The 25,441-nt window shown below is 41.5% G+C and overlaps 2 protein-coding genes across 3 annotated transcripts in view; one reads left to right on the plus strand and one right to left on the minus strand.

The window, feature by feature from the left end:
- KATNAL2 (katanin catalytic subunit A1 like 2) overlaps window positions 1–25,441 on the minus strand; it is a 126,887-nt gene that overhangs the window by 51,542 nt on the left and 49,904 nt on the right. For both annotated transcript variants that reach the window (XM_007974122.3, XM_037982353.2), the window contains exon 3: window positions 7,536–7,606. In XM_007974122.3, coding sequence (XP_007972313.2) covers window positions 7,536–7,606 — 71 coding nt within the window. The remainder of the gene's footprint in view (window positions 1–7,535; window positions 7,607–25,441) is intronic.
- On the plus strand, window positions 19,912–22,769 carry ELOA2 (elongin A2). The gene has a single exon (XM_007974117.3). The coding sequence runs from the start codon at window positions 20,265–20,267 to the stop codon at window positions 22,527–22,529; it is 2,265 nt and encodes a 754-aa protein (XP_007972308.3). The 5' UTR covers window positions 19,912–20,264; the 3' UTR covers window positions 22,530–22,769.

Raw genomic sequence — 25,441 nt, forward strand, 5'->3', positions numbered from 1 at the left:
GGATTACAGGTGTGAGCCACTATGCCTAGCCTGAACTTTCTTAAAAGAGGTTGCCATGATTATTTTCAATGACCTTGAAATGTATGTATCTCTCCTAAGCTAATTTTAAAGAAGCTGCAAACCACAGTCAGTTGACTCTAGTCAATCAGTTTCTATACTTTTTCATGTCTCACTAGGCTTCTATACTATACTATACTGTCTTAATCCTCATTTGATAGAGAGAAAAACTAAATCAGTTTTTTATTAATAACTTTAGTATGGAGTAATACATATTCACTTAAGAAAAAACTAGAAAATACTGGTAAATCAAAAGAAAATTCTGCCCCTCAGAGAAAATGACTAACATTTCCTCTGTTTTTACAAACTTTTTTTTAACTTTTTTTTTTTTTTTCTTTTTAGAGACAGGGCCTTGCTCTGTCACCTAAGCTGGAGTGCAGTGGCACAATCTTGGCTCACTGCAGCCTGGAACTCCTGGGCTCAAGTAATCCTCCCACCTCAGCCTTTCGAGTACCTTGGACTACAGGCGTGCACCACTACGCCCAGCTATTTATTTTATTTTATTTTATTTTATTTTATTTTATTTTATTGTAGAGACAGGATCTTGCCATACTGCCCAGGCTGGTCTCGAACTTCTGGTCTCAAGTGATTCTCCCTCTTGGCCTCCCAAAGTGCTGGGATTACAGGCCTGAGCCACGACACCTGGCCCAAACTTTTAAAACAACTAAATACATACATATACTTATACATATACACTTCTAGAACAAAAACAAAAAGAAAGGGAGATAAAGGAAGGATGGAAAGAAAGAAGATGGAAGATGGAAACATGCACTACAGATGGCTTGTAACCTTTACTGACATAATACTATATTCTGAACTCTTTCCAAAATCATAGAGTCTTAGCTTGAACAAAAATTACAAGAATAAATGATGGCAGGCCCCATCTTTCCTAAACTAATTGGTCAGAAGAACAAAACTGCCTGTGTTTTCCTGTTGCACTGAGCTTGAGTGAAGTTTGAATTTGACGTGGTTGGCAGGAGGAGCCGCTAGAGATTCTTAACCAACAGAATGACAGGACGGGACTTTAAGAAGAGTAGTGTTCAGCAAGTAGTGCAATACTGGGCCGTAATAACAAGACACAAGAGAGAGATGGGGAGGCTACTAACATTACCTAAGCCCGAGAAGATGGATATGGAGGACTATTAATAGAAGAACCAGAATCCATGACCCTCCATTGTATGCTGTCACCAATTCTCACTCACGCATTCAAACTCTGGTCTTCCTGTTTACTTAATTGTTCCACTTAGGCTGTGCCCCTTCGTCCTCTGTGCCTCTGCCAGGAATGGCCTTACCATCACATCGGTCTATTCATATTCTATACATCTTTTAAGTCCAGCTCACATCACCCTCTCTACAAATCTTTCCCTGATTGTTTATTTTAATCCACAGTAATCTATCCTCTTTGCTGAATTTGTAGAACTTCATTAGATCTCTTTTACTGATGCTTATATGTCCTTAAAATTATCTATAGTTCATTTTCATTTTGATAATCCACTCATTTGTCCCTTTTCCAGCAGGTTTCGGGAAAATGATCAGTTCTAGTAGAACTTTCGTTGATTCAAGATACAAAGAGCCACCTCGTGGCAGAAAGGAAAAATGCACGCTTTGTAAGCAGCAAACTCGGCCTTAACAACTACATCTGACTTTTATTTTTGTCTTTTTGTTTTTACAGTTCTTCTTTCTGATACAATTTGTGGAACAAAAAATACATTGTAAGAAAAAATCAGGGATTATTTGTGAAAATGGCTTTGTCTTGGTTTCTAATTATTCTACCCATCTACATTCTAGTAAGTTCCTCAATAGCTATGCAAATAACATTTACTGAGATTCTGTTACTATGTTCACAGTGCTGGGGCCTGGCATCGTGAGTTTAAGTTTTATAAGAGTCAGCTAATCTCGGAAGATAGCATTCTCAAAGTTATCTGTGGAAAACCAGTCTCTAAAGATGATCTGAGGGAAAAAAAAAGAGTTTCTTAGGCCAGGCATAGTGATTCACTCCAGTAATCTCAGCACTCTAGAAGCCAAGGCAGGTGGATCAGTTGAGCCCAGGAGTTCCAGACCAGCCTGGGCAACATGGCTAAATCTCATCTCTACCAAAAAAACAAAACAAAACAACAAAACAAAAAGTAGCCATGGTGGTGCGCACCTGCAGTCGAGCTAATTGGGAGGCTGAGGTGGGAGGATTGAGTGAGACCACAAGTTCAAGACCAGCTGTCTACATAGCAAGATTCCATCTCTACCATAAATAAATAAATAAACTGAGTGTGGTGGCACACACCTGTAGTTTCAGCTACACAGGAGGTTGAAGTGAGAGGATCACTCGAACCCAGGAATTTGGGGCTGCAGTGAGCCATGACTGGGCAACTGTACTTCAGCCTGGATGATAAGCGAGACTCTGTCTCCAAAACAACCACCACCACCACCACCACCACAATAAGAAAACCCCAGAAAAACCTTGGCCAAATTGGTTTGCAAAACCTTGAATACTGTGACTTTAGTATGATATTCTCATTGCACATAGTAAATTAGATGGTCAGAGAAGTCCTAAAATAAGGGACCTTGTTTAGTTTAACCCAATGTCTGCCAAGCGTACCTGACCACGAAACTCTTTCACATCTATTAACATTCTGTATAACTACCCTTTCAAGTGTTTCACACACTTAGAAAAGCACCTTGAAGTATTTTAACTCAGGGTTCTTTGGATAGACCTGAGATTCCATCAAAAGATGATATAAAATGGGCCAAGCCCACATTCCAGTTTCTTTTTTTTTTTTTTTTTTGAGACGGAGTCTCGCTCTGTCGCCCAGGCTGGGGTGCAGTGGCCGGATCTCAGCTCACTGCAAGCTCCGCCTCCCAGGTTTACACCATTCTCCTGCCTCAGCCTCCCGAGTAGCTGGGACTACAGGCGCCCGCCACCTCGCCTGGCTAGTTTTTTATATTTTTTAATAGAGACGGGGTTTCACCGTGTTAGCCAGGATGGTCTCGACCTCCTGACCTCGTGATCCGCCCGTCTCGGCCTCCCAAAGTGCTGGGATTACAGGCTTGAGCCACCGCGCCCGGCCTCCAGTTTCTTTAAGTCCTTTGCTGAACCAAGTTGAGTATTAAGAGAATAAAACCCAAATCTTATCAATAATAGAAGTATAAGTGTAATTGTCAGGCACGATTCTAAGCATGTTGCATATTTAATCCTCGTAATAACTTCATCTACCTGATACTTAGCTATACCCCATTACTCCATTTTATAGATAAGGGAACTGAAGCACAAAGAGAATAAGCACAAAGAGAATAAGTAATTTGTCCAAGATCACAAATTAGCAAAGAGAAGAGCAGGCACTTGAAAAAAAATAGTCTGGGCCGGGTGCGGGGGCTCATGCCTGTAATCCCAGCACTTTGGGAGGCCGAGGAGAGAGGATCACGAGGTCAGGAGATCGAGACCATCCTGGCTAACACGGTGAAACCCCGTCTCTATTAAAAAATATAAAAAACTAGCCAGGCGAGGTGGCGGGCGCCTGTGGTTCCAGCTACTCGGGAAGCTGAGGCAGGAGAATGGCCTGAACTCGGGGAGGAGGAGCTTACAGTGAGCCAAGATCGCACCACTCGCACCACTGCACTCCAGCCTGGGAGACAGAGTGAGACTCCGTCTCAAAAAGAAAAAAAGAAAAGGAAAGAAAAGAAAAAAAAAGTGAATAGTCTGGCTCCCAGTGGCTCCTCTGCATATCCTGGAAGCCGTCCCTATGACAACAAGCCCCACAGCTCTGTCATAGATTGGACACTTGGCGCTTTCTCATATGCTACCCTTGGGGTTACTTTTCTTAAGTGCCCATTGAATAGAGCGGAGCAGCCCACTACCTGCGTGCAGACTGTCTGGCTTGTCAATTTCAGGAACACTCTTATAGTCCAGATGGAGAAACAGAGGCACAGAAAAGACCAAAGTCAGCCCTGCCCTGCTCGGGGGCTCAATTCCACCCCACTGCTATATGGAGATACAGAGTACGAGCCTAAGTTGAGAAGTGACTGATGGCCTGCCTGCCTGCTAACCATGGGATGGGGGCACTCATTTCTCTAGTCTGGGAGTGGGTGGTGGGGATGTGGGAAGAATGAGCTATTTTCTCAATAAAATATATCTCCCTAACACCAGAAAGAGAAGTGTCTGATAAAATCATGTGTTTCAAGGTGAGTAAGAAATGTTTTTGTATTAAAGATGTTGCAATTCATTATATTTACCATAAGAAAAAAGTCATTCTCAAAATTCTGATACTAAGGGTGATGAGAAAGGCTACTTTTTGCAATTAAGCAGCTTACATGGTCAGCCAAGGGGAGAAAATAAATCAGACTACTCAGTAACAAAGTTTGTTCAAGGGTACAGTGTTATAATTGACTATCAAGTGCATATATCTAACTTTTTTTGAAAAGTAACCATTTATTAGAACCAATACAAGAGTATGAAAAGAGGGAAAAGAGGAGGGTAGAAGAGGAGGAGAGAATGAGGTCTTCATCAGATGTCAGTTTTGGAAACAATAAATGCTTACTTTTAAACGTTTACATTTAAAAGGTGAACATATATACAGACCAATTTTACTTTTTTAAGAAAATCAAAAGCAGACATGTTTGGCTGAAATAAAATCAAGAAACACAACCAAAACTCCCCCATAAAACTAAAAGTCCATAGAGAATTCAATTTCTCATTTCCATTCAGAAATCTAGCTACAACGTGATTTGTTTGCTACTCAGGATGGTACGGAGTGCTGAAAGAAACTACCAAATGCATATATCTGAAATTTTGGGGGAAAAAAACCGCAAAAAACAAGAACCCCAGATCCTTTAATGACACAAATGATTTTTAAAATGCTTAAGTACAATTGCAGAGATTTCATTTTCTTTAAAAGACTTTAGGGGCACATGTTCTCAGGATCTCTTAAGGGCTGTGTCATCGAAATTTGAAAAAAAAAAAAGACTTCAAAAGATCGTGTTTCTAGGTTGCATGTGGTGGCTCACACCTATAATCCCAGCAGTTTAGGAGGCTGAGGTGGATGGATCACCTGAGGTCAGGAGTTTGAGACCAGCCTGGCCAATATGGTGAAGCCACGTCTCTACTAAAATTAATTAGTCGGGCATGGTGGCAGCCACCTGTAATCCCAGCTACTCAGGAGGCTGAGGCAGGAGAATCACTTGAACTTGGGAGGCAGAGGTTGCAGCCAGCTGAGATTGTGCCACAGCAGTTCAGCCTGGGCAACAGAGCGAGACTCTGCCTCAAAAAAAAAAAAAAAAATCGTCATTCAAAACAAAAACCTCAAAAAACATAGCCCACCTGCATTATGATTTTTCTGATGTGATCCTCAAGCAAAAGCAATCTTCAACATTGGAGCAAAAAACATAAGGACCTGGAAGGCTTTTGGGTCAGGACAGGCCTGGAAAGTTCTCCCACTTAGACCCAGGTGACCTCCTGACACAATCTTTGACTATTCTAAGCCTGAATTTCTTCAAGTATAAAATAGATACCCCAATATCTACTATAAAATGTGGAGAAAAATTCCTCAAAGTCTCTAAAATGGTCATCCCTTCTAGGGGGCAATAGGTTTATTGAAAGCAGTGGTTGCTGGCATGGGTAAGAGAAACAATGGGAACTCTCAGTTCCTTATCAACTGCCTCCTGCCCTCCTCACATTTTTCCTTTGTGCCTCTCCAGGACTAGGGTCACTGGAACCTCAAAACTGACTTTTAGTTCCAGTAGCTCCCTTGTTTAATGGAGGAAAAGATGCTTATCAGACTTTTTGGGAAAATATCAAAAATTGATTGGTTTTTCTTGCTCTGACTCCAGATTTCTCCATCTTGGCACTGTTGACATTCAAAGCCAGATAATTATTTGTTGTAGGGGCTGTCCTGTGCGTCAGATGGCATTTGGCAGTATCCTTGGCCTCTATCCACTAGATGCCAGTGCGACAGCCAAAAAGAACTCTAAGCATTGCCAAATATCCCCCAAGGGACAAAATCACCCTAATTGAGAACCACTGCTCTAACCCAAAAGTTTTAAAGCCCTAATCTCAGTGACTGGGAGGTTGAGGCAGGAGGATCACTTGAAGCCAGTAGTTCAAGACCAGCCTGAGCACCAGACAATTTTAAATTGTCTCTAAAAACAATTTAAATATTAACTGGACATGGTGGCATGTGCCTGTAGTCCCAGCTACTCAGGAGGCTGAGCTGAGAGGATTCCTTGAACCTAGGAGTTAGATATTGCAGTGAACTATGATCATGCAGCCCGGGCAACAGAGTGAGACCCCCATCTGTTAAAAAAAAAAAAAAAAAAGAAAAGTTTGTAAGCTCTTAGTCTGAAACCTACATGTTTTCTTCCTGACTGAAATTTGAAAAGAAAAGTGAATATAAAGTAGATAGTGCCCTTCAAACACTTTGTGGAGCAGCTCTCTTCCTCTTATGCCATCCAACACTGTAACTGCTTGTGTGTTTTCAATGAGGTAGGTGGCCAAACCCAAAAGTTTTTAAATTTCCTCACCCTGCCAGTTATAGAATGGGTATTGCGAGGAAGAAGAGAGCTGGGCTTAGGTTGTCCAAGTAAATGCAATACCTTTATTTTGAGGAAAGGAAAACTGATTAAGAAAGTTATCTTGTGTACATAGCCAGCATTGAGACTATAGGAAAACCTCATTTCTGTCCTATCTTCAAATGTGTAGAGGAAAGGAAAAGTACTTTATGTACTGGATAGACCTGTTGAAAAAGTTTTCAATATCTAATGTGAAAAATACCTAAGTAAATGAGGCAATAAAAGCATACGTCTGAGGCCAGGGCACTGGCTCACACCTGTAATCCCAGAATTTTGGGAGGCTGAGGTGGGCTGATCATTTGAGCTCAGGAATTCGAGACCAGCTTGGAAAACATGGTGAGACCCTGTCTCTACAAAAAATACAAAAATTAGCCAGGCATGATGGTGCACACCAGCAGTCCCAGCTACTGGGGAGGCTGGGAGCAGGGGGATGTTGTTAGAGGCTGCAGTGAGCCATGATTATACTCCAGCCTGGACAACAGAATGAAACCCCATCTCAAAAAAGAAAAAGTGTATGTCTGGGTTGCTGGGGCAGGAGGAGGAATCGGTGGCACACAGGGGATTTTTGGGATGGCGAAACGATTCTGTATGGTACCATATTGGCAGATACATGGCCATTATGCATTTGTCAAAACTCACAGCACAATATAACGCAGAGTATGCCCTAATGTAAACTAGGGACTTCAGTTAATAATGTATCGGCCCGTCAACTGTAATAATATACCACATCAACACAGATGTCACTGGGAGGGGAAACGGGAAAAGGGAAGGGGCGTACGGAACCCTGTACTTTCTGCTTGATTTTTTGTAAATATAGAACTGCTCAAAACAAGAAAGTGTATTGTATTTAAAAGTATGTATCTGGAAAAGTAGAGAGCAGAGAAAGAGGAAACATCTCTATAAATGTTTGGAATGTAACATACCCTTCTTGTGTTAAATAATGTGAAATCAAAATGAGAAGATTTTTTCGTCGTGCTTCTGTCCTCATCTCGCACTGTGAACAAAGAGGAAAATTTAGGCAGGATGACAACAAAAAATAACACTGCTCTTACAGCAATAAACCCTGGAAGGTAAATGTAACCTGTCAAAACCAAGCAGCATGACTTAAATGCTGGAAAGCAGTTTGAAGTCTCTAAGGACACATAAAGTTGTTTTTCATCATTATTTTCTTCTTACAGCTGCCTTCTCAATTGTAAACTTAAGGGACAATGATTTGAATTAGGATTGCTCTTTACCACTTGGACTTCTTCCTGCCAAGCCAATCGGCCTTTTATTGCTTATAATCGTGAGGAAACAAATGCACATCTACTACTATTGGGACCAGGTTAAGGAAAGTGATTAGAAAAAGATACTCAGCTGCGAGCCAGAAATCATCTGTGACAATACAGGCACTTACCTGCTACTATATCTCTAGTTCACTCAGAGCCCCACCCAGTCCCTGCCAAATGCAGAGATGAGTTCCCACAAACCATTCAGGGGTGACTGCACAGGCAAGCATTTAGAATAGCCACTGAGAATAGCAGAGGCCATAAAAGGACAACTCCTGTATAATAAGGTCTTTGCTCAAACTAGATGAATCCATGTATTTATTCACAGTGTTAATGTGCTACATTTAGGAATCTGGTATCTCAAATTGCCCCGAAATGTATTCACAAAATAGTCATGTTCAGTAATACTTCCCTTATTTGAAAATAACTTATCTATCTTTATCTAAGGAGAATATAGGTAAGAACTAGACAAAAGCCATAAAAGGTCTTTGTGTGGCCTAAATTATATCATAAAATCTGTGGACACTAATATTCATGACACATACAAACAATTTTCAGTGGCTGGATGCGGTGGCTCACACCTATAATCCCAGCAATCTGGGAGACCAAGGTGGACGGATCACTTGAGGTCAGGAATTCGAGACCAGCCTGGCCAACATGGTAAAACCCCATCTCTACAAATAATACAAGAATTAGCCAGTGGTGGTGGCATGTACCTGTAATTCCAGCTGCTCAAGAGGCTGAGGCATGAGAATCTCTTGAACCTGGGAGGTGGAGGTTGCAGCAAGCCAAGATCTTGCCACTGCACTCCAGGCTGGGTGACAGAGTGAGACTCTGTCTCAAAAAAAAAAAAAAAAAAAAGAAAAACAAGCAAGCAAACCAAAAACCAAAAAACACTTTTCAGGCTTTCATGCAGAGCTTTCTAAAAATTAATGTTGTAATGAAATTAAAATATGCATATAATTACTTGAAAATCAAATAATTATTAAATTGTTTTCTAATATTGCTTTATTTATTGTGGTAAAATATATGCAATATAAAATTTACCATTTTAACCATTTTTTTCTTTTTAAATTTTTTTTTGAGACAGGGTCTCACTCTGTGGCCCAGGCTGGAGTACAGTGGTGTGATCAGGGCTCATGGCAGCCCTGCACTCACCAGGCTCAGGTGATCCTTCTGCCTCAGCCTCCCAGTAGCTGGGACTACAGGTGCACACTACCACTTAAATAAAACTAATCTGGCCGATTTCTATATTTTTTGTAGAGATGGGAGTCTCACAATGTTGGCCAAGCTGTTCTCAAACTCCTGTCCTCAAGCAATCTTCCTACTTTGGCCTTTCAAAGTGCTGGGATTACAGGCATGAGCCACCACACCCGGCCCATTTTAAAATTTTTTTATTTTTTTATTTTTATTTTTATTTTTTTTGAGAAGGAGTCTTGTTCTTATCACCCACGTTGGAATGCAGTGGTGTGATCTCTGATCACTGCAAACTCCGCCTCCCAGATTCAAGCGATTACTCCTGCCTCAGCCTCTTGAGTAGCTGGGATTACAGACGCCTGCCATCATGCCTGGCTAATTTTTGTACCTTATTAGTAGAGACAGGGTTTCGCCATGTTAGCCAGGCTGGTCTCGAACTCCTGACCTCAGGTGATCCACCCGCTGCAGCCTCCCAAAGTGCTGGAATTACAGGTGTGAATCACTGCACCTGGCCATCATTTTAACCATTTTTAAGTGTACATTTCAGTGTCATTAAATACATTTGCATTGCTGTACAACCATCACCACCATCCATCTCCAGAAATTTTTCATCTTCCCCAGTTGAAACTTTGTTCCCATTAAAGAGTAACTCCACGTCTCCCCTGCCCCCAGCCCCTGGCAATCACCTCTTTACTTTTTTGTCTGTGGCCCAGGATAGCTTTGAATGTGGCCCAACACAAATTTGTAAATTTTCTTAAAACATTATGAGGTTTTTTTTTTTTTTTTTTTTTTTTTTAGCTCATCAGCTATCCATTAGTGTTAGTGTAGTTTATGTGTGGCCTAAGGGAATTCTTCTTCCACTGTGGCCCAGGGAAAGCAAAAGTTTGCACAACCTTGCCCTAGAGGGAACAACCTTAATTATTTTAGCTGTTTCTTCTGATATGCACTTCCATGTTTCTAAATAATACATCAGCGTTTCATGATATGTGTGTTAGGCATTAACTATTCACTTCCTTTAAGATAGATGAGAACTAAGCTGTCTTACACCCTTTTCAAACTGTCCTTCCCTACAGTTGGATCAGTATTTGCTGATTACATTATTAGGGCCGTGTAAAAGTTGTTCACAGTGGAGCCAAAAATACCATGGTTACTTTTCCATTTCTGTACATTTTTTTGAAATGAATAACCACCCCATTTTTATTAGGTTACTTTCCAACATACCTATTATTAATAATTAAAACACTAACACATCTCATATCACTTTCCATGCCATCAAATACATAGATTTTGTGTCCTTTCTACTCACTCACCTCTTGCTTCCCTCTTGGAGCCTCTATCCTCCCATTCTGCTCTAGAGAATGACTCTTAGACCTGCAATAGATGCTTTTTCTGGGATTTCCCTTTGACATTTTCTTGCATTGGATCCCCTAGAAACTGAGTCTTTCTCTTCTGGTCCCTCTCTTGTTTTAATAGCACACATTCTCTTGAGTAAAGGTGTATGGGAGATAAATGGGAGAATTTGTATGCCTGAAAGTGTCTTTATTTTACTTCAAGCTTGACAGCCTGAAAAGGTATAACATTACCATTATGATTCCTGATCCTTTGCATGTAATGTAATTTTTCTTCCCAGGAAACTTTTAGGATCTCATTTTTAAACCTAGGGTTCTAAAATTACACAATTTCTTTGGCGTGGATCATTTTCCATTCACTGCCTAGCCATTGTCAAGCTAGAAACCCTCATATTCTCATTTTTTTAAAACTTCTTTATTATTTCTTTGGTAAATTATTTCCCTGTGTTTTCTCTGGTTTAATTTTATGAATACCTATTAATTGGATAGGAGATATCCTGAATAGATTTTTAAAGATTTTTTTCCCACAGTGTTCCATTCCTTTGTCTCTTTTGTTCTATATTCTAAGCAATTTCCTTGACCTTATTTTTTAGCAGAATTATTATTTAGCAGAATTTATTTATAATAACATTTTTAATTTCCAGGAGCTTCTTCTTATTCTCTCATTCTTTCTTTTTTCATAGCACCTTATTCTTGTTTTTTAGAGTATTCTCTTATCTTATGATTTAAAGTCATAATGAAGAGGTTCAGTTATGCTCAGTATTTGCAATGTAAGTAGGCAGGTAACCTATTTTATAAACATATCCATCCAAAAGAATTCAAATAGAAAGTTTTATTGCTTAAGATGATAATTCCTTATTCAGTGTGCTAGAAAACACAACAAATAAGGTAACCTGTGTTTCAAAATGTTTGTGAAGGGAGCATAGTAACTACCATTTGTTTGACTGATTTTGCTCTCTGCCATTCAAAAGCTAGTTGTTGCTTTGAATTTAGTCTAAAATAAATAAAACTCAGGGCTCTCAGAAGTCCAAAAGAAAAAGAGATTTAAAAATATAATCCTCGAACCTTTAAAATAGATGACATAAAATGTAGTGATTCAGAATGAGATAAATAGTTGCAAGGGATGTATCTGATAAAGGACTGGTATCCAAAATACACAAACACAGAAAAACCCTCTTAAAACTCAACACTAAAAAAAAAATCCACTTAAAAACAGGCAAAACAATGAACTGACACTTCACCAAAGAAGATATAGAGATGGTAACCAAGCATATGAAAAGATAACATTACGTCATCAAGGAATGGAAAGTTAAAACAACAGTGAAATACCACTACACACTTACTGGGATGGTGAAAATCCGAAATACCAAATGCTGGCAAGGATGTAGAGCAACAGAAACTCATTGATTGCTGGTGGGATGCAAAACAGTACAAACACTTTGAAAGACACTTTGGCAGGTTTTTTTAAAGTAAAGACTAACCATACTCTTAGCAATTACTCTGACCCAACAATTGCACTCCTTGGTATTTACCCAAATGAGTTGAAAACTTATGCTCACAGAGAAACTGGCACAGGGATGTTTATAGCAACTTTATTCATAATTGCCAAAACTTAGAAGCAACCAAGATGTCGTTCAGTAGGTGAATGGATAGATAAATTGTGGTATACTCAGACAATGGAATATTATTCAGAGCTAAAAGAAATGAGCTATCAAACCATGAAAGAACATGAAGGAAATTTAGATGCATATCACTAAGTGGAAGAAGCCAATTGAAAAGCCTATATACTGTATGATTCCAAATATATAACATGCTGGAAAAGGCAAAACTATAGAGACAGTAAAAGGATAAGTGATTGCTAGGGGTTGTGGGGAGGAAGGGATGAATAGGTAGAGTACAAGATTTCTAGGGCAGCGAAACCATTCTATATGATATACTGTAGTGACAGATATGCACCATTATACATTTGTCCAAACCCACAGAATATACAACAGCAAGCATGAACCCTCATGTAAAATGGACTTTGGTTGATAATGATGCCAGTGTAGATCCATCGATTTAACAACATATAACTGTATTTTGGGATGTTGACAGTGGGGGAAGGTGAGCATGTGGAGAGGGGAGGTACGTGAGAATTCTCTATACTTTGTTCAATTTGGTTGTGAATCTAAAACTGTGCTAAAAAATAAATTCTATTTTTTAAAAAACAGTGACTAATTTTTAAACATACATGTCAGTACTACTGTACTTAAATGAATGTTTATGGTTTCAAATTAGTTCCTTGGCAGATCAGATTCTTATTCCATTGCCCAAAAAATTTCTGAAACTCTTATTATAAAATTGTATTCATTATAGATTAATGACCACAGTCTTCCCCCAAGCTGCATTTACAAAAATAATCATGGTAGAAAACTGGTCCAATGTGTAAAACCATGAGAAAAAAAACACATTTTGGTCACATTCTTTCTTAAAGTTTAATTTTATTTGTTTAGAGATAGGGATCTCACCATGTTACCAGGCTGGCCTTGAACTCCTGGGCTGAAGTGATCCTCCTACCTCAGCCTCCCAAGTAGTTGGGACTACAAGTGTGCACCATTCCACCCAGCCTATATTTTTTTAAGTCTTCTTACAAAGTGGTACTCTTATGTGATTTGATAACTTGTTTTTTAAAATAATATTTTATAAATATTTTTCCAAGGCATTAAATGTTTTTATAATATTTGATTTTTAATGTATGCAGAGAATGTACCATAACTTAATCAATCTTCTATTGTTATGTAAATGTATGTCTCTTCCAATTTACAAATACTATTAGGAGATTTGGCTATTTCTAAAATCCAAATTAATCCTCAATGACAGATCTGATAACATTAAGGAGAGCTTTAAAAGCATACAACAGTCTGCTCTGAAACAATGTCACTGGGAACATTTCTATCTCTGTCCTTGAAGACAGCGGTGATGGGGGGAATGGTTAACAAACCCAAAAACAAATTACCAAGAGAGAAAGAATCAAGAAGGCAATTACAGTAGTCTTCTTTGCTATATTTTCTGTTATTGTGAGATATATATATATGATTTATATGAGTGTATAACACATCCATTCATTTTTAATAATAAACAAACACCACCCAGATTATGACCCAGAGCACCTTCAGTATCTTAGAAGCCCCCTTGGGTGTTCCCTGCAGATGGTTCCCCTCCCTCCCCACTGAGATAATGACCAGCCTGAATTTTGTGCTTATCAGTCACTTTTTCTTACTGATTTTTACCAACTATGCCTGTATTCTTAAAAAATACATTTGTTCACTTTTCTCATTTTTGAACTTTATATGAATGAAATACACATCTATTTTTGGTGACTACTTTTGTCCAACAGTATGTAATTTTCCCAATATCAAAGTAGAGAGTTAGAAATTTTCCAGCTATTCCATGAAATTTTCATGTAAATTATCTGTTTCTATGGTTTTCTGGTCTATCTGGGCACAATTTCAAAGTGCCTTACAGGTTTCTTCTCTAATGTCTCTTAAAGTAACTTCTTTTTCCCAGAAAACAGAAATAGCATTAAATACTTCCAGTTGCCCACAGCACCTGGCATGGTGACAAATGCCAAGTAGAGACTATTTCTGTATTTATTTTTCCCATTAAATGTTGATTTAATTTTCTTCTCATTCTATTTTCTTCCCTCCCCTCAGCTTTATTAAGGTATAATTGTATAATAAAAATTGTTTATATTTATTCACATACGATTTTGTGGTAAGAAGATTGATATTTCTTGATAGGTTTATAGATCACTTTTTTTCAAACTATAGGTCATAAAGTCAACTTAATCGGTTATAAGAAGCATAGTTGAATAAAATAGAATTATTGCAGAATGCATAACAGGTAAGAAGGCTTAGTATTGTGTCAGGAAACTTTTGTTGCATTTGTGTGTAGGTATATGTGAGGGAGATAATTTTGAATTTCAGTCTAAGATGTCTTACAGTTGGTCACAGTAAAAAAAAGTTTGAAAGCCACTATACAAAATGATAGTATTTTGATATTAAAGATATCTGACATTTGTAGTTTCCACTCATCTTTCTGAAGATGTTGACATGACAGCTCTTGGTGAAGACTGAACCCTTTCTAATTTGCCAAAATTAACATTGGCCATCACAGTTTTTCCCTCCTTTTTTTTTGTATTTAACTTTGCCTCACCTATAGTGCCATCTAGTGTATTAGGAGGGGGAGCTCTTCATGAAATTGAGGTCATTCCGAGGTGACCATTGTTTGCATAATAAAAATGATAATCATCATAGAATTCAGTCCATATCAAGTTTGCAAAATAAAATTATAACTGCATATTCAACAGGCAGAAATAGGATAGATGGGATATGTTTGTAAATTTATATAGTCTCAAACCTATGTTTGGAGTTTTGGTCCAGAATTTTAAGTCTAAAAGATACCTGGAAATTACTGAATCTCAGGGGGCCCTGGAGATCATCTGAATCTCAGGAACCTGAGATCTGTAAGAATTAAGGATTTGCTGAAAAGCCCAAATAGTTGAAAGCAGAATCTTGGCTTCTGGGTCAATGGTCCTCCCTTCATCAACTCCTCCTCATCATTCTCCCACCCATTTATATTCACTCCAGACCAGAGATAATCCACTACTTTAATATTATTTCCTAAGATTCGTACCCTGCACAACCACTATTTTAATTTACCAAAACCTGCGTGCCAAACTTGCCAGAAACAGACAACTATGGCTACCAGCCATTCTTTCCTAGTTGACCTAACTCAGTAACAAATGAATGATGTCTTTTACAATTTCTCAAGCTTAATTTCCCACAATATTAGTGACCATTTCAAAGCTGTTACTGGCTAGACCTCCTTCAAAAGGTTAGTCATCCTGCTGCACCAGGAGTAGTATGTCTTACAAGAGATTATGTCTTTTAATTGCTGAATAGTTGCAATAAAGCTAAATAAAGCTAATCTATTTTATATGCATGTAAAAGTCTTTGAGAATGCAAGATGGAAATTGGCTTAAAGAGCCATGAAAGTAATCTACATTTTCCTAGAGACTATATTGGACACTGACTGGTCCCATTTCTAACAAGGTCCATATCCCTCCATATTAGAGGTTCTAATGCAGTGTCCTGTACATCACACGAAATAAAGCCTGGGAAGTGCTTTGAAAACTGTGGGGGTGCTATGTCAATATTAGGGATAGTAATTGCTGGGTGCCCAACAACTGTTAGTTGCTTTGCTCATGCATTTCAGAGTCTCTCTATCCTTCACTCTAGAAGCATTTGCTTCTTCCTAATTGAAACATGTACTTGTGCAAATATTTTCTATGACTAGGTCACTGAGAAAAAGTAGCTAGTGTTCTCTGTGTGCTCCTCAGTACTGGATCCACTGCACTGGGTTTGGCTGAATTTCTTAAAGATGAGGAGGGTCAATTACACTATACTGTAGAAATACTCCATGTGTGCACAGACACGCATATACCCAGAGGAAAGCCCTCATTAGTGGGATGAAAAACTCATTAGGGAAAACTCAGTAGATTTATTAGAGGAACAGAAAAAAAGATCCTGGAAGAGACGTTTAAAAGTGGGGAGGAGAGGACTGGGAGGATGGGAGAACTGCAGGGGGCCGGGGGTGGAGGGGATGGCAGGTAAAGGGTACAGAATTTCTCTTTGGGCTAATGAAAAGGTTCTAAAATTGATAAAGGCAATGGAAGTATGCCTCTGTGAATATCCTGAAAGCCATGGAATTGTACATTTTTAAATGGTGAGTTGTACGGTATATGAATAAAGATGTTTTAAAATGCAAAAGGTGGGAGAGGGGCAGATAAAAGAAGTCTTAAATAAATGTAAATAATCTACATAAAATTGTGCCTTGATATATAAAATAAATAGTCTAACTGAAAATATAAATCTTTCTATGCAATATTTTGAAGCTATTCAAGATGGAAATGATGGGGTAAAAGAACTGGTTATCACACATAGCACTGTGAGGGCCTGCTTTGCCAGCCCCCAGACAGAGCCTGTTTCTGCTTTGGAGAGTAGCAATGACACCTTATTACTACCCAAACTTGCTGCACCAGTGTGACTACAGGAGTAGACTTACTGAACAGAAGAGTAACACAGGCATTTCTGTGTTCAGAATCTTCACATGTTCATTTACAGCAGACATTGCTCTTTACCGTTTTTCTTTTGGGTTTTATAATAATTTGCAATGCATATAAAAGTTGAAGAAACCACCTTAAGTATTGTCCATACTTCTTCAGTTTATTGGTAGAAAAATAAGCTTCTTTCAATAAGAATCTCAAATTTTTTAAAATGCAGCTATTTTTTACATTTTTACGTCCAGATTTGGTAAGGTATTGAAAGAATATTGTATTTCAGATACAATTGGTGGGAATGTAACTTGGTACAACCCGTTTGCAGAGCAAATTGACAAAATCTATCAAAAAGAAAAATGCACATACCTGTTGGCCCAGCGATATCACTCAGCAGTTTATACTCTAGAGGATCAATTACACTGTATTATAGAAATACTCCATGTGTGCACATACATGCACATACACAGATGCAGAAAAATACAGTTTAGTTTCTACTACCCATGGATAGGATAGTGAGTTTCATAGCAACCCTAATAAAAGCGAGTTGGAACATTTTTCAGAATTATTTCCTTCAAACTCCTTTTTAGAATCCCTGGAGAATCATTTAAACAGTAATCCACTGACCTAATTAACACAGTTGATCAGGATAAATAAGAAAGCAAAAGCTCTAATTCTTGAGACAGAAGTCTAATTCTTAATCCTAAACAAATCTGAGCAATGTTGATCATACTTTTGAAAGAATAGCCTATCAGAGAGGCTTGCTTAGGGTTTTGATTACATTTCTGCAAAATGGTAGCTACTTCAACTCCAATCAAAGTAATTTCCACTTTCTTTTTTTATTAGAATCTCAGTTTGCAAAACAGTCTATCTCTATAATGGGGATTGACTTGAGTCCTTTAGAACTCTGTCTGGTAATGAGGCTGCATCAAAAATGGCTTTCCATGGCCGGGCACCATGACTCACTCCTGTAATCCCAGCAATTTGGGAGGCTAAGGTGGGAGGATCACTTGAGCCTAGGATGAGGGCAGCCTGGGCAACACAGGGAGACTCCCATCTCCAATTAAAAAAAAAAAAAAAAAAAAAAAAAAGGCTTTCCTACTATGTGGACTGTGAAGCAGCTTTTACTTGTGGTGACCAGGTCTTAAAATAATAATATGATTTTTATTTTGAGATAAGATTGATAAAAATTCAGAATTCAGTACGAGTAAAATAGGGAAAGAGAGTTTTAAAAACACTATTCAAAATGTAGTGTTAAATATTTAAGATGAGCTTCTGTTACTGAAAACACAGAATGCAGTCTTACAAATTTCTTAATTAAAGGTATAAAGTTGGCCAGATCTACATCTTTCTGCCCAGGCCATTCAAATTAACATAGAAAATTATCTTCTGAATTAAAAAAAACTAAGAATGAGCCACTCCCCCCAAAAAAGTTCCATTTAAACTGTAAGAGATGGTGTGCTCCTGAAATGGACACAAGTACATGCCCATTAATTTCTGTGTACAAAGAAAGGAGGCCCAGAAGTGAACATCTAATCTAGGTGTCTCATTTGCATGTTTCAATAATCTGGTGGTTTTCTTCTTCTTTCATTTCCTTTGTGGGCTATTGTGCCACAAATATACCTCCATTATCAAATTCAAAATTGAATCCTATGATACCATAGCCTGAGGAAAAGGAAGCATTGAATATCATTCCCAGTTTTCGACTGAGAAGATATTTAGGAAATGTTACTGTATATACACCACATGCAACATTAGTGCTTTTAATTTCCTTTTTACGGGTGCAATGGAGATTAATTTGCATGAGCTCATTTCAGTTTCAGTAATAAGATCCAAATTTTGCATTAAGCTTTCCATCTCAAAAACAAACAGTTAAAAAGGACACATCTCTTTTTCTCTTATTTTAAATGTTTTTTCTATACTTCTCTTTTACAGGCTCTGCATCTAATATTCACCTAAAAGCTTGACTATATATACCTGTAGGTTCTAATTTGTTTTTTGTTTGTTTCCTGATTATCTCCTGGCTCTGCCAGGAAACTTCCTAAATTTCAAATGCTGTACAACCCAACAAAATACTAGAAATCTCAAAAGAAGTGTCTACAGATCCAGAAAAGACATTTGCTGAATTTCATACAATGTCAGAATTGGTCAACTATGCTCAGAAACATAGGACCAAGTGTTCCCTAATTTGAGAGGACAAATAAGTAACAACAGAAGAGAAAAAAACATAGATACTATATTTCAAATGATCCTGTTTTAATAATTGTCACTGAAAAACGAAAGTCCGATCCAGATACCAAATCTGTTTCAACAATAATAGCTAGAGACAAGAGTAAAAATTTCTTTAACGTTTTAAAACAGGTGGAAGAAGATCCAGAAATATTTATTCCAAGATTTGTAAGAGGGGATAAAACATGGCTACACTGGATGATCCTGAAGAAAGAGCACAAAACAATGGCTACCAAAAGTTGGCAGCACTCCAGTCAAAGACAGAGAGGACCAGTCAAGGGAAGAGGTCATGGTAACAGTTTTGGGGAATGCTCGAAAGATACGACTAAATGACTTTTTGAAGGGCCAAACCATCACTAAATGGGCTTACTAACAGAGTTTTTGAGAAAATTAGCCAAAGCATGAGCAGAAAAACCATTATCAGAGAGTTCTACCTAATCATGGAAAAGTTCTTGCTGTTGCATTTCACTGAACAAAGGGCAGTTTGGCAAATGGGAAATCATGAGGCGTCCACCTTACAGTCATGATGTGGAACCAGCTGACTTCTATTTCTTTCCTAGTATTAAAAATTCTGCAAACGGCACCCAGTTTTCTTCAGTTAATAATGGAAAAAAAGATTTCATGGAAATTGTTAAGTTCCCAGAACCATCAGGGCTTGAGGGACAAGGTGGGGGCAAGACGGTGCTTGAAAACTGTCTTGAAATTGATGGAGCAGATGTTAAGAAATAAAATCTAACGGTTTTATTTTGGTCTTTTAATCCCAGTTTTGACAAATGTTTGAAAGTCCCCTCACAAAACATCAGTCCTAAGTAAAGAGTTGTTATCCTGTATTGGTTCTTCTTTCTGTGATTTTGTCTTGCTGTGTTATTTTCTGTTTTACTCCCAAGAAGACTCAGTCTGCGTTTTTTGGAATCCACAGATACGGAAACTGATATAATGGAAGGCCAACGGTAGAACTCAGTGGGGTGTGTCGAGGCTGAAATTCACCTAATCAACCACTGGGGCACAGCAGTCCACCTGGCGTGGACCGTCCCGATTGTCTGCATTGTGCTGACGGCATGAGTACGTATTGGGGCGGGGCAGCCCAGGAGCTAAGAGGGTCAGGGCTAGAGCCGTGAGTGTGGGCCTGCGGTGGGCCATATAAGGCCCAGCTCTGGCACCAGAGCTGCATTCCGTGTTGGACAGCAAACCGCAGAGGTCACTCCAGGCTATGGCTCCACATCCCGAGGACTAGAAGCAGGCTTGCTCAGCGGTTTGCAAGGACCGGCGTTCCAGACCAAGTGGCCCGCTGCACTGAGGACTGAGCTTGCTCCAGGCTGTGGTGACTCCATGTCTTGAGGCCTACGGTCTGCAAGGACCAGCGCCCCAGAACCAGTGGTCCATGCTTCGAGGACCGAGCTCGCTCCAGGCTGTGACTCCACATCCCGAGGTTGCTGCCTGGCTTCGTGTCCCGCCACCCCGAGGACAGAGCCGAGACCTCCAGGACAGTGAGGCCTGCACAGCTCTGCTGAGATGGCGGCAGGGTCCACTACGCTGCACGCAGTGGAGAAGCTGCAGGTGCGTCTGGCCACAAAGACGGACCCGAAAAAGCTAGAGAAATATTTGCAGAAACTCTCCGCCTTGCCCATGACGGCAGACATCCTGGCGGAGACTGGAATCAGAAAGACGGTGAAGCGCCTGCGGAAGCACCAGCACGTGGGCGACTTTGCCAGAGACTTAGCGGCCCGGTGGAAGAAGCTGGTGCTTCTGGACCCAAACACCGGGCCTGATGCACACGACCCCGAGGAGAGCGCTTCCCGAAAGCGCTATGGGGAGGCTCTTCAGGACCAGGAAAAGGCCTGGGACTTCCCAGAGAACGGGACGGTCCCCAGGAGCCCACCTGACAGTCCTGAGCACAGACGGACAGCACACAGAACACCTCCGGGGCTCCAGAGACCTCACCGAAGGTCTCCCAGTCGCGAGTACAGAGCCCAGAGAAAGCGCCCCAGAAGGGCCCCAGCTGATTCAGGCCCCCATCGGGCCCCTCCATTGCACACTGCTCCCCTCCTGACGCCCGAGGGCCCTGAGCCCGCCGTGCTCGGGAAGCAACCCGGAAGAGGCCACGCTCACGCCGCTCAGGGCGGGCCTCTGCTGGGTCAGGGCTGCCAGGGCCAACCCCAGGGGGAAGCGCTTGTGAGCCACAGCAAGGGGCACAAATCGTCCCGCCAGGAAAAATGCCCCTTGTGTGCCCAGGGCGATTGGCACTCCCCTACTTTGATCAGGGAGAAATCATCCTGGGCCCGCTTAGAGGAAACCCCAAGGATGCCCTCCCGGGAAAGTGCCAGGGACAGGCCGTCCTCGGGTGACGCCAAGAAGGACAAGGAAGGGGGACGAGCTGGCAGCAGCCAGCATGTCCCCGCCTTGGTGGTGGCTCCAGACGGTCACCCAAATAGGCCTCATCACAGACACTTGAACAAGAAGATGCCCAGTCTAGACGGCCCGTACCCAGGAAATGGGACACACCGCCTGTCCTCTGAGGAGAAAGAGCAGCTTTCCAACGACCGAAAGACTCAAGAGGGGAAGCCACCAAGGGCTCATGTGGGCAGAATGTCCATGAGCTCCCTCTCTGAGGTGGAGGAAGTAGATATGGCTGAGGAATTCGAGCAGCCCACTCTGTCATTTGAAAAATACCACACTTACGACCAGTTGCAGAAGCAAAGGAAAAAGACTGGGAAATCTTCCACCACTGTACTTGGAGATAAACAAAGGAAAGCAAACGATTCCAAGGGCACTCGTGTGTCCTGGGATTCAGCTAAGAAATTGCCTCCTTTCGAGGAAAGCCAGTCAGAGAGGCTGCAGGCAGCCGGCGCTGATTCTGCAGGGCTGAAAACGGTGCCCAGCCGTGCCTTCTCAGAGCTCTGGGACCCCTCAGAGGCCTGGATGCAGGCCAACTACCATTCGCTATTGGATTCTGACTCCCTGACCTCCCAGGCAAAGCCAGAAGCACTCACTGCACCAACCTTCCAGGAGGAAACTGCTTTCACTGGAGGCAGAGTGAATGCTAAGATGCAGGTGTACCCGGGCTCCAGGCCTGCCTGTCAACCCCAGGTGCTGACGCTGTACCAGCAGTGCATCCGGGTCCTTAGAAACAATCCGGACACCCTCAGCGATGTGGAAGGGATCCCCTACTCGTATCTTGAACCCGTTCTGGAAGGGTGGACACCTGATCAGCTGTATCGCAGAGAGAAATACAATCACGCACTCATTGGAGAGACAGATGAATTATGGAGGATTCATTGTCTCCAGGACTTCAAGGAAGGAAAGCCGCAGGAGCAAGAGTCTTGGCGGGAGCTGTGCCTGCGGCTTCAGGACCCCCGAGAGCAGCGACTAAGAGTACTGACAGCAAATATCCGATCTGCACGTGAAAACAACCCCAACAGCGGAGAGGCAAAGATGATCTATTTCAACTCTGTGGCCAAGATGCCTTATGATGCTTCAAGGAGGCAAGATAAGTCTGCAGGAGCTGCTGAACCCGAAAATGGAGAGATCAAGCTAGCCCCAAAGCCTGCGGGAAGCAGCCACGTTCCCTGCAGCAGGGGCAGTGACAGTGGTGGCAGAGACAGCAGCAGCAGCAATGTCCTTCACCAGCTCCCTGAGAAGAGGGCCAACCCCTGCCTAAGCAGCAGCAATGAGCACGCGACGCCGGCGGCCAAAACCAGGAAACAGGCTGCCAAGAAAGTGGCCCCGCTGATGGCCAAGGCAATTCGAGACTACAAGAAAAGATTCTCCCGACGATGAACTCAGGACTTGCCTTGCAGGTAAAATCTGGAGGGAGGAGGACCAATGCAAAGTCAATGCGGGTTGGGGAATGAAACTTCCAGTGGACACCAGAACCTTTAGCTTGGTGCAAAGTTGAGTCTTTGAATTCTGTAGGTGTCAAGTACTGGCCCTGTGATTTTACCTCCCACACCCAACCACTACCTCCCAGCCTGGAGGACACCTCAGAATTCAGAAGATATGAACACATTCGGAACAATTATCTTTTGGTTGTTCACTGATAGTTTTTTAAATAACACCCTAGTTGTAATCATAAATAAGGAACAAGATGTGAGATTCCCTTTTTCCTTTCTTTTTTTGGAAATCATCAAGTAGATAAGAACTTATTGGACAAAAATTCACAAGCCATTAGGTGACACTGATAACTCCAAATACATAAACTGTTTATTGTTGTTGTTGTTGTTATTTTAATAAAATGCTGGGCATGATCCTGTATTCATGACCCATCCTCCTTTGGGAGGCCAAAGAAAGCAAATCGCTTGAGCCTAGTAGGTGAAGACCAGCCTGGGCAAAACAGGGAAACCCCATCTCTGAAAAAGATATCAAAATTAGCCTGGCATTGTGGCACACCCCTGTGGTCCCAGCTTCTTGAAGGGCTGAGGTGGCAGGATCGCCTGAGCTGGGCAAGCAGAGGTTGCAGTGACCTTTCATCATTCCACTGCACTCCAGACTGGGAGACAGAACCAGAGCATGGCTCAAAGAAAACTGCTATTACTTAGAAAAAGGAACTATCAGATTTCATAAATGAATGGTAATCACTGGTAAATTTGTCAAGCCAAAATAGTTTCCTGAAGTAACACAAAGAATAATTCACAATCTTTTCACCCATAACCCCTATGAAGGAATGGAGACACCTTAATCAGTTTATTTAGGTTCTGAATCAAGAAGTCTAAAGCTACTAATAAGACTTTCTGATTACCATGAGATGACCAGGTTAACAACCTGCAGTTCAGATCACAGGGGCTTCTGCAAGCTATATTGAACCTTTACATTTTAACAGAGGGCATTTGTTGGCCTCACGCAGGCTGATAATCAAAAGAATATATGCTAGCTATGACACACACACACAGATAAAAAGCCAGGAAACAGAGAAACAAGGAAACTGCATTTAAGGAAGACAGGGAAGCATTCGTTCTAGGGAAAGGGAGTTGATTTTATCAGTGACCATACAAAACTCAAAGAAGGCCGGGTGGGGAGCTTCACAACTCTATCCCAGCACCTTAGGAGGTTGTGGTTGGTGGATCACATGAGGTCAGGAGTTCAAGACCAAAACGACCAATATAAAAAAATCCCATCTTTACTAAAATAATCCTCATTCTAGGAGCTCGGAAGCTTTGCCAGTATTGCACTAGGGTCCTCTTCGTGAGGGAGTTGGAAGATTGGAAACACAGCATATTTACATATTTTGACACACACCGAGGAGGGGTAATTCTCAAAACAGCCGTAAAACCTGAATCCTCATCCCCCGATTCTCAGGCTATAATCTTTTTCCTTCTTAGAAGAAACACACACACACACACACACACACACAGACAGGTAGAGAGAGAAAAAAAACTCATGCGAGAATTTAAAAAGTAAGCCAAACCGCCATCGACAGCAGAAACAATAGCTGACATCATAGACACTTCAAATGGTTCTGTTTGCCTCACTCTGACTGAAAGATTAGAGTGGAATTCGGCTGCCCAAACCATGGCACCAACATCACCTGCAGGCCAGAGCAAGCCTTTCTGAGGAGATTTTAAACAGCCGGTGGGAGCAAGATCCTGAAGCGTTTCTTCCAAGACTGCTAACAGGAGATGAAACGTGGCTCTACCGGCAGGATCCTGAAGACCAAGCACCAGGCCGTGGCTACCAAGAGGTGGCAGCGCTCCATTCAAAGCCACAGAGGAGCAGTCAAGAGCAGAGGTCATGGCCACCGTTTGGGGGGGATGCCAGAGGAATTCGGCTCGTCGACTTTCTGGAGGGCCAAACCGTGATCACATCTGCTCACTAGGAGAGCGTTTTCACAAAGTCAGCCGCCAAAGCTGGAGCGAGAACAGTCCTCACCAGAGAGTTCTTCTCCACCACGACAATGTTCCTGCTCATGCCTTTCACCGGACAAGGGCAGCTGGGCAAGACTTGCCGCGAGAAATCATGAGGCGTCCACCTTACAGTCCTGATTTGGCGCCTGCTGACTTCTTTTTGTTTCCTAGACTTAGAAAATCTGTAAAAAGCACCCAGTTTTCTTCAGTTAACGATGGAAAAAAGATTTCATGGAAATCGTTACATTCCCAGGACCCTGGGGGTTTTAGAGGGATGGGCTAGAGGGCGGGGAAAAGACACTGCTTCCAAAAGCGCCTTGAACTTGATGGAGCCGATGTTGAGAAGTGAAATACACCTGTTTCATTTTTCTCTCTTAATCCCACTTTTCCACGAATGTTGGCAAGTCCCCTCACACCACGTCAATCCTAGGTAAAGGGTTGTTATCCTCTGTGGGTTCTTCTTTCTACCATTTTGTCTTGCGGTGTTCGGTGTTGTTATTTTCGGTTTTACTCCCAAGAAGATTCAGTCATGTGTCTTTTGGAATCCACAGACGTGGAACCTGCCAACACGGAGGGCCAGCGGTAGAACTCAGTGGGGTGTGTCCAGGCTGAAATTAACCTAAACAACTTGTGGGGCACAGCAGGCCACCTGGCGTGGACCGTCCTGATTGGCCGCATTTTGCTGACGCAATGATTACGTATCGGGGCGGGGCAGCCCAGGGGCCAAGGGCGGTCAGGGCTTCAGCCCTGGGTGGGCCTGGGGCTGGCTATATAAGGCCGTGCTCTGGCACGGGAGCTTCACTCGGCGTTGGACGGCGCACGGCAGAGGTCACTCCAGGCTGTGGCTCCACA

The sequence above is a fragment of the Chlorocebus sabaeus genome, chromosome 18 (genome assembly GCF_047675955.1).
Source record: "Chlorocebus sabaeus isolate Y175 chromosome 18, mChlSab1.0.hap1, whole genome shotgun sequence".
Taxonomy (NCBI): Eukaryota; Metazoa; Chordata; class Mammalia; order Primates; family Cercopithecidae; genus Chlorocebus; species Chlorocebus sabaeus.

Excerpts from the sequence above, each read along its gene's own strand:
- ELOA2 (XM_007974117.3), top strand. The coding sequence starts at position 20,265 with ATGGCGGCAGGGTCCACTACGCTGCACGCAGTGGAGAAGCTGCAGGTG.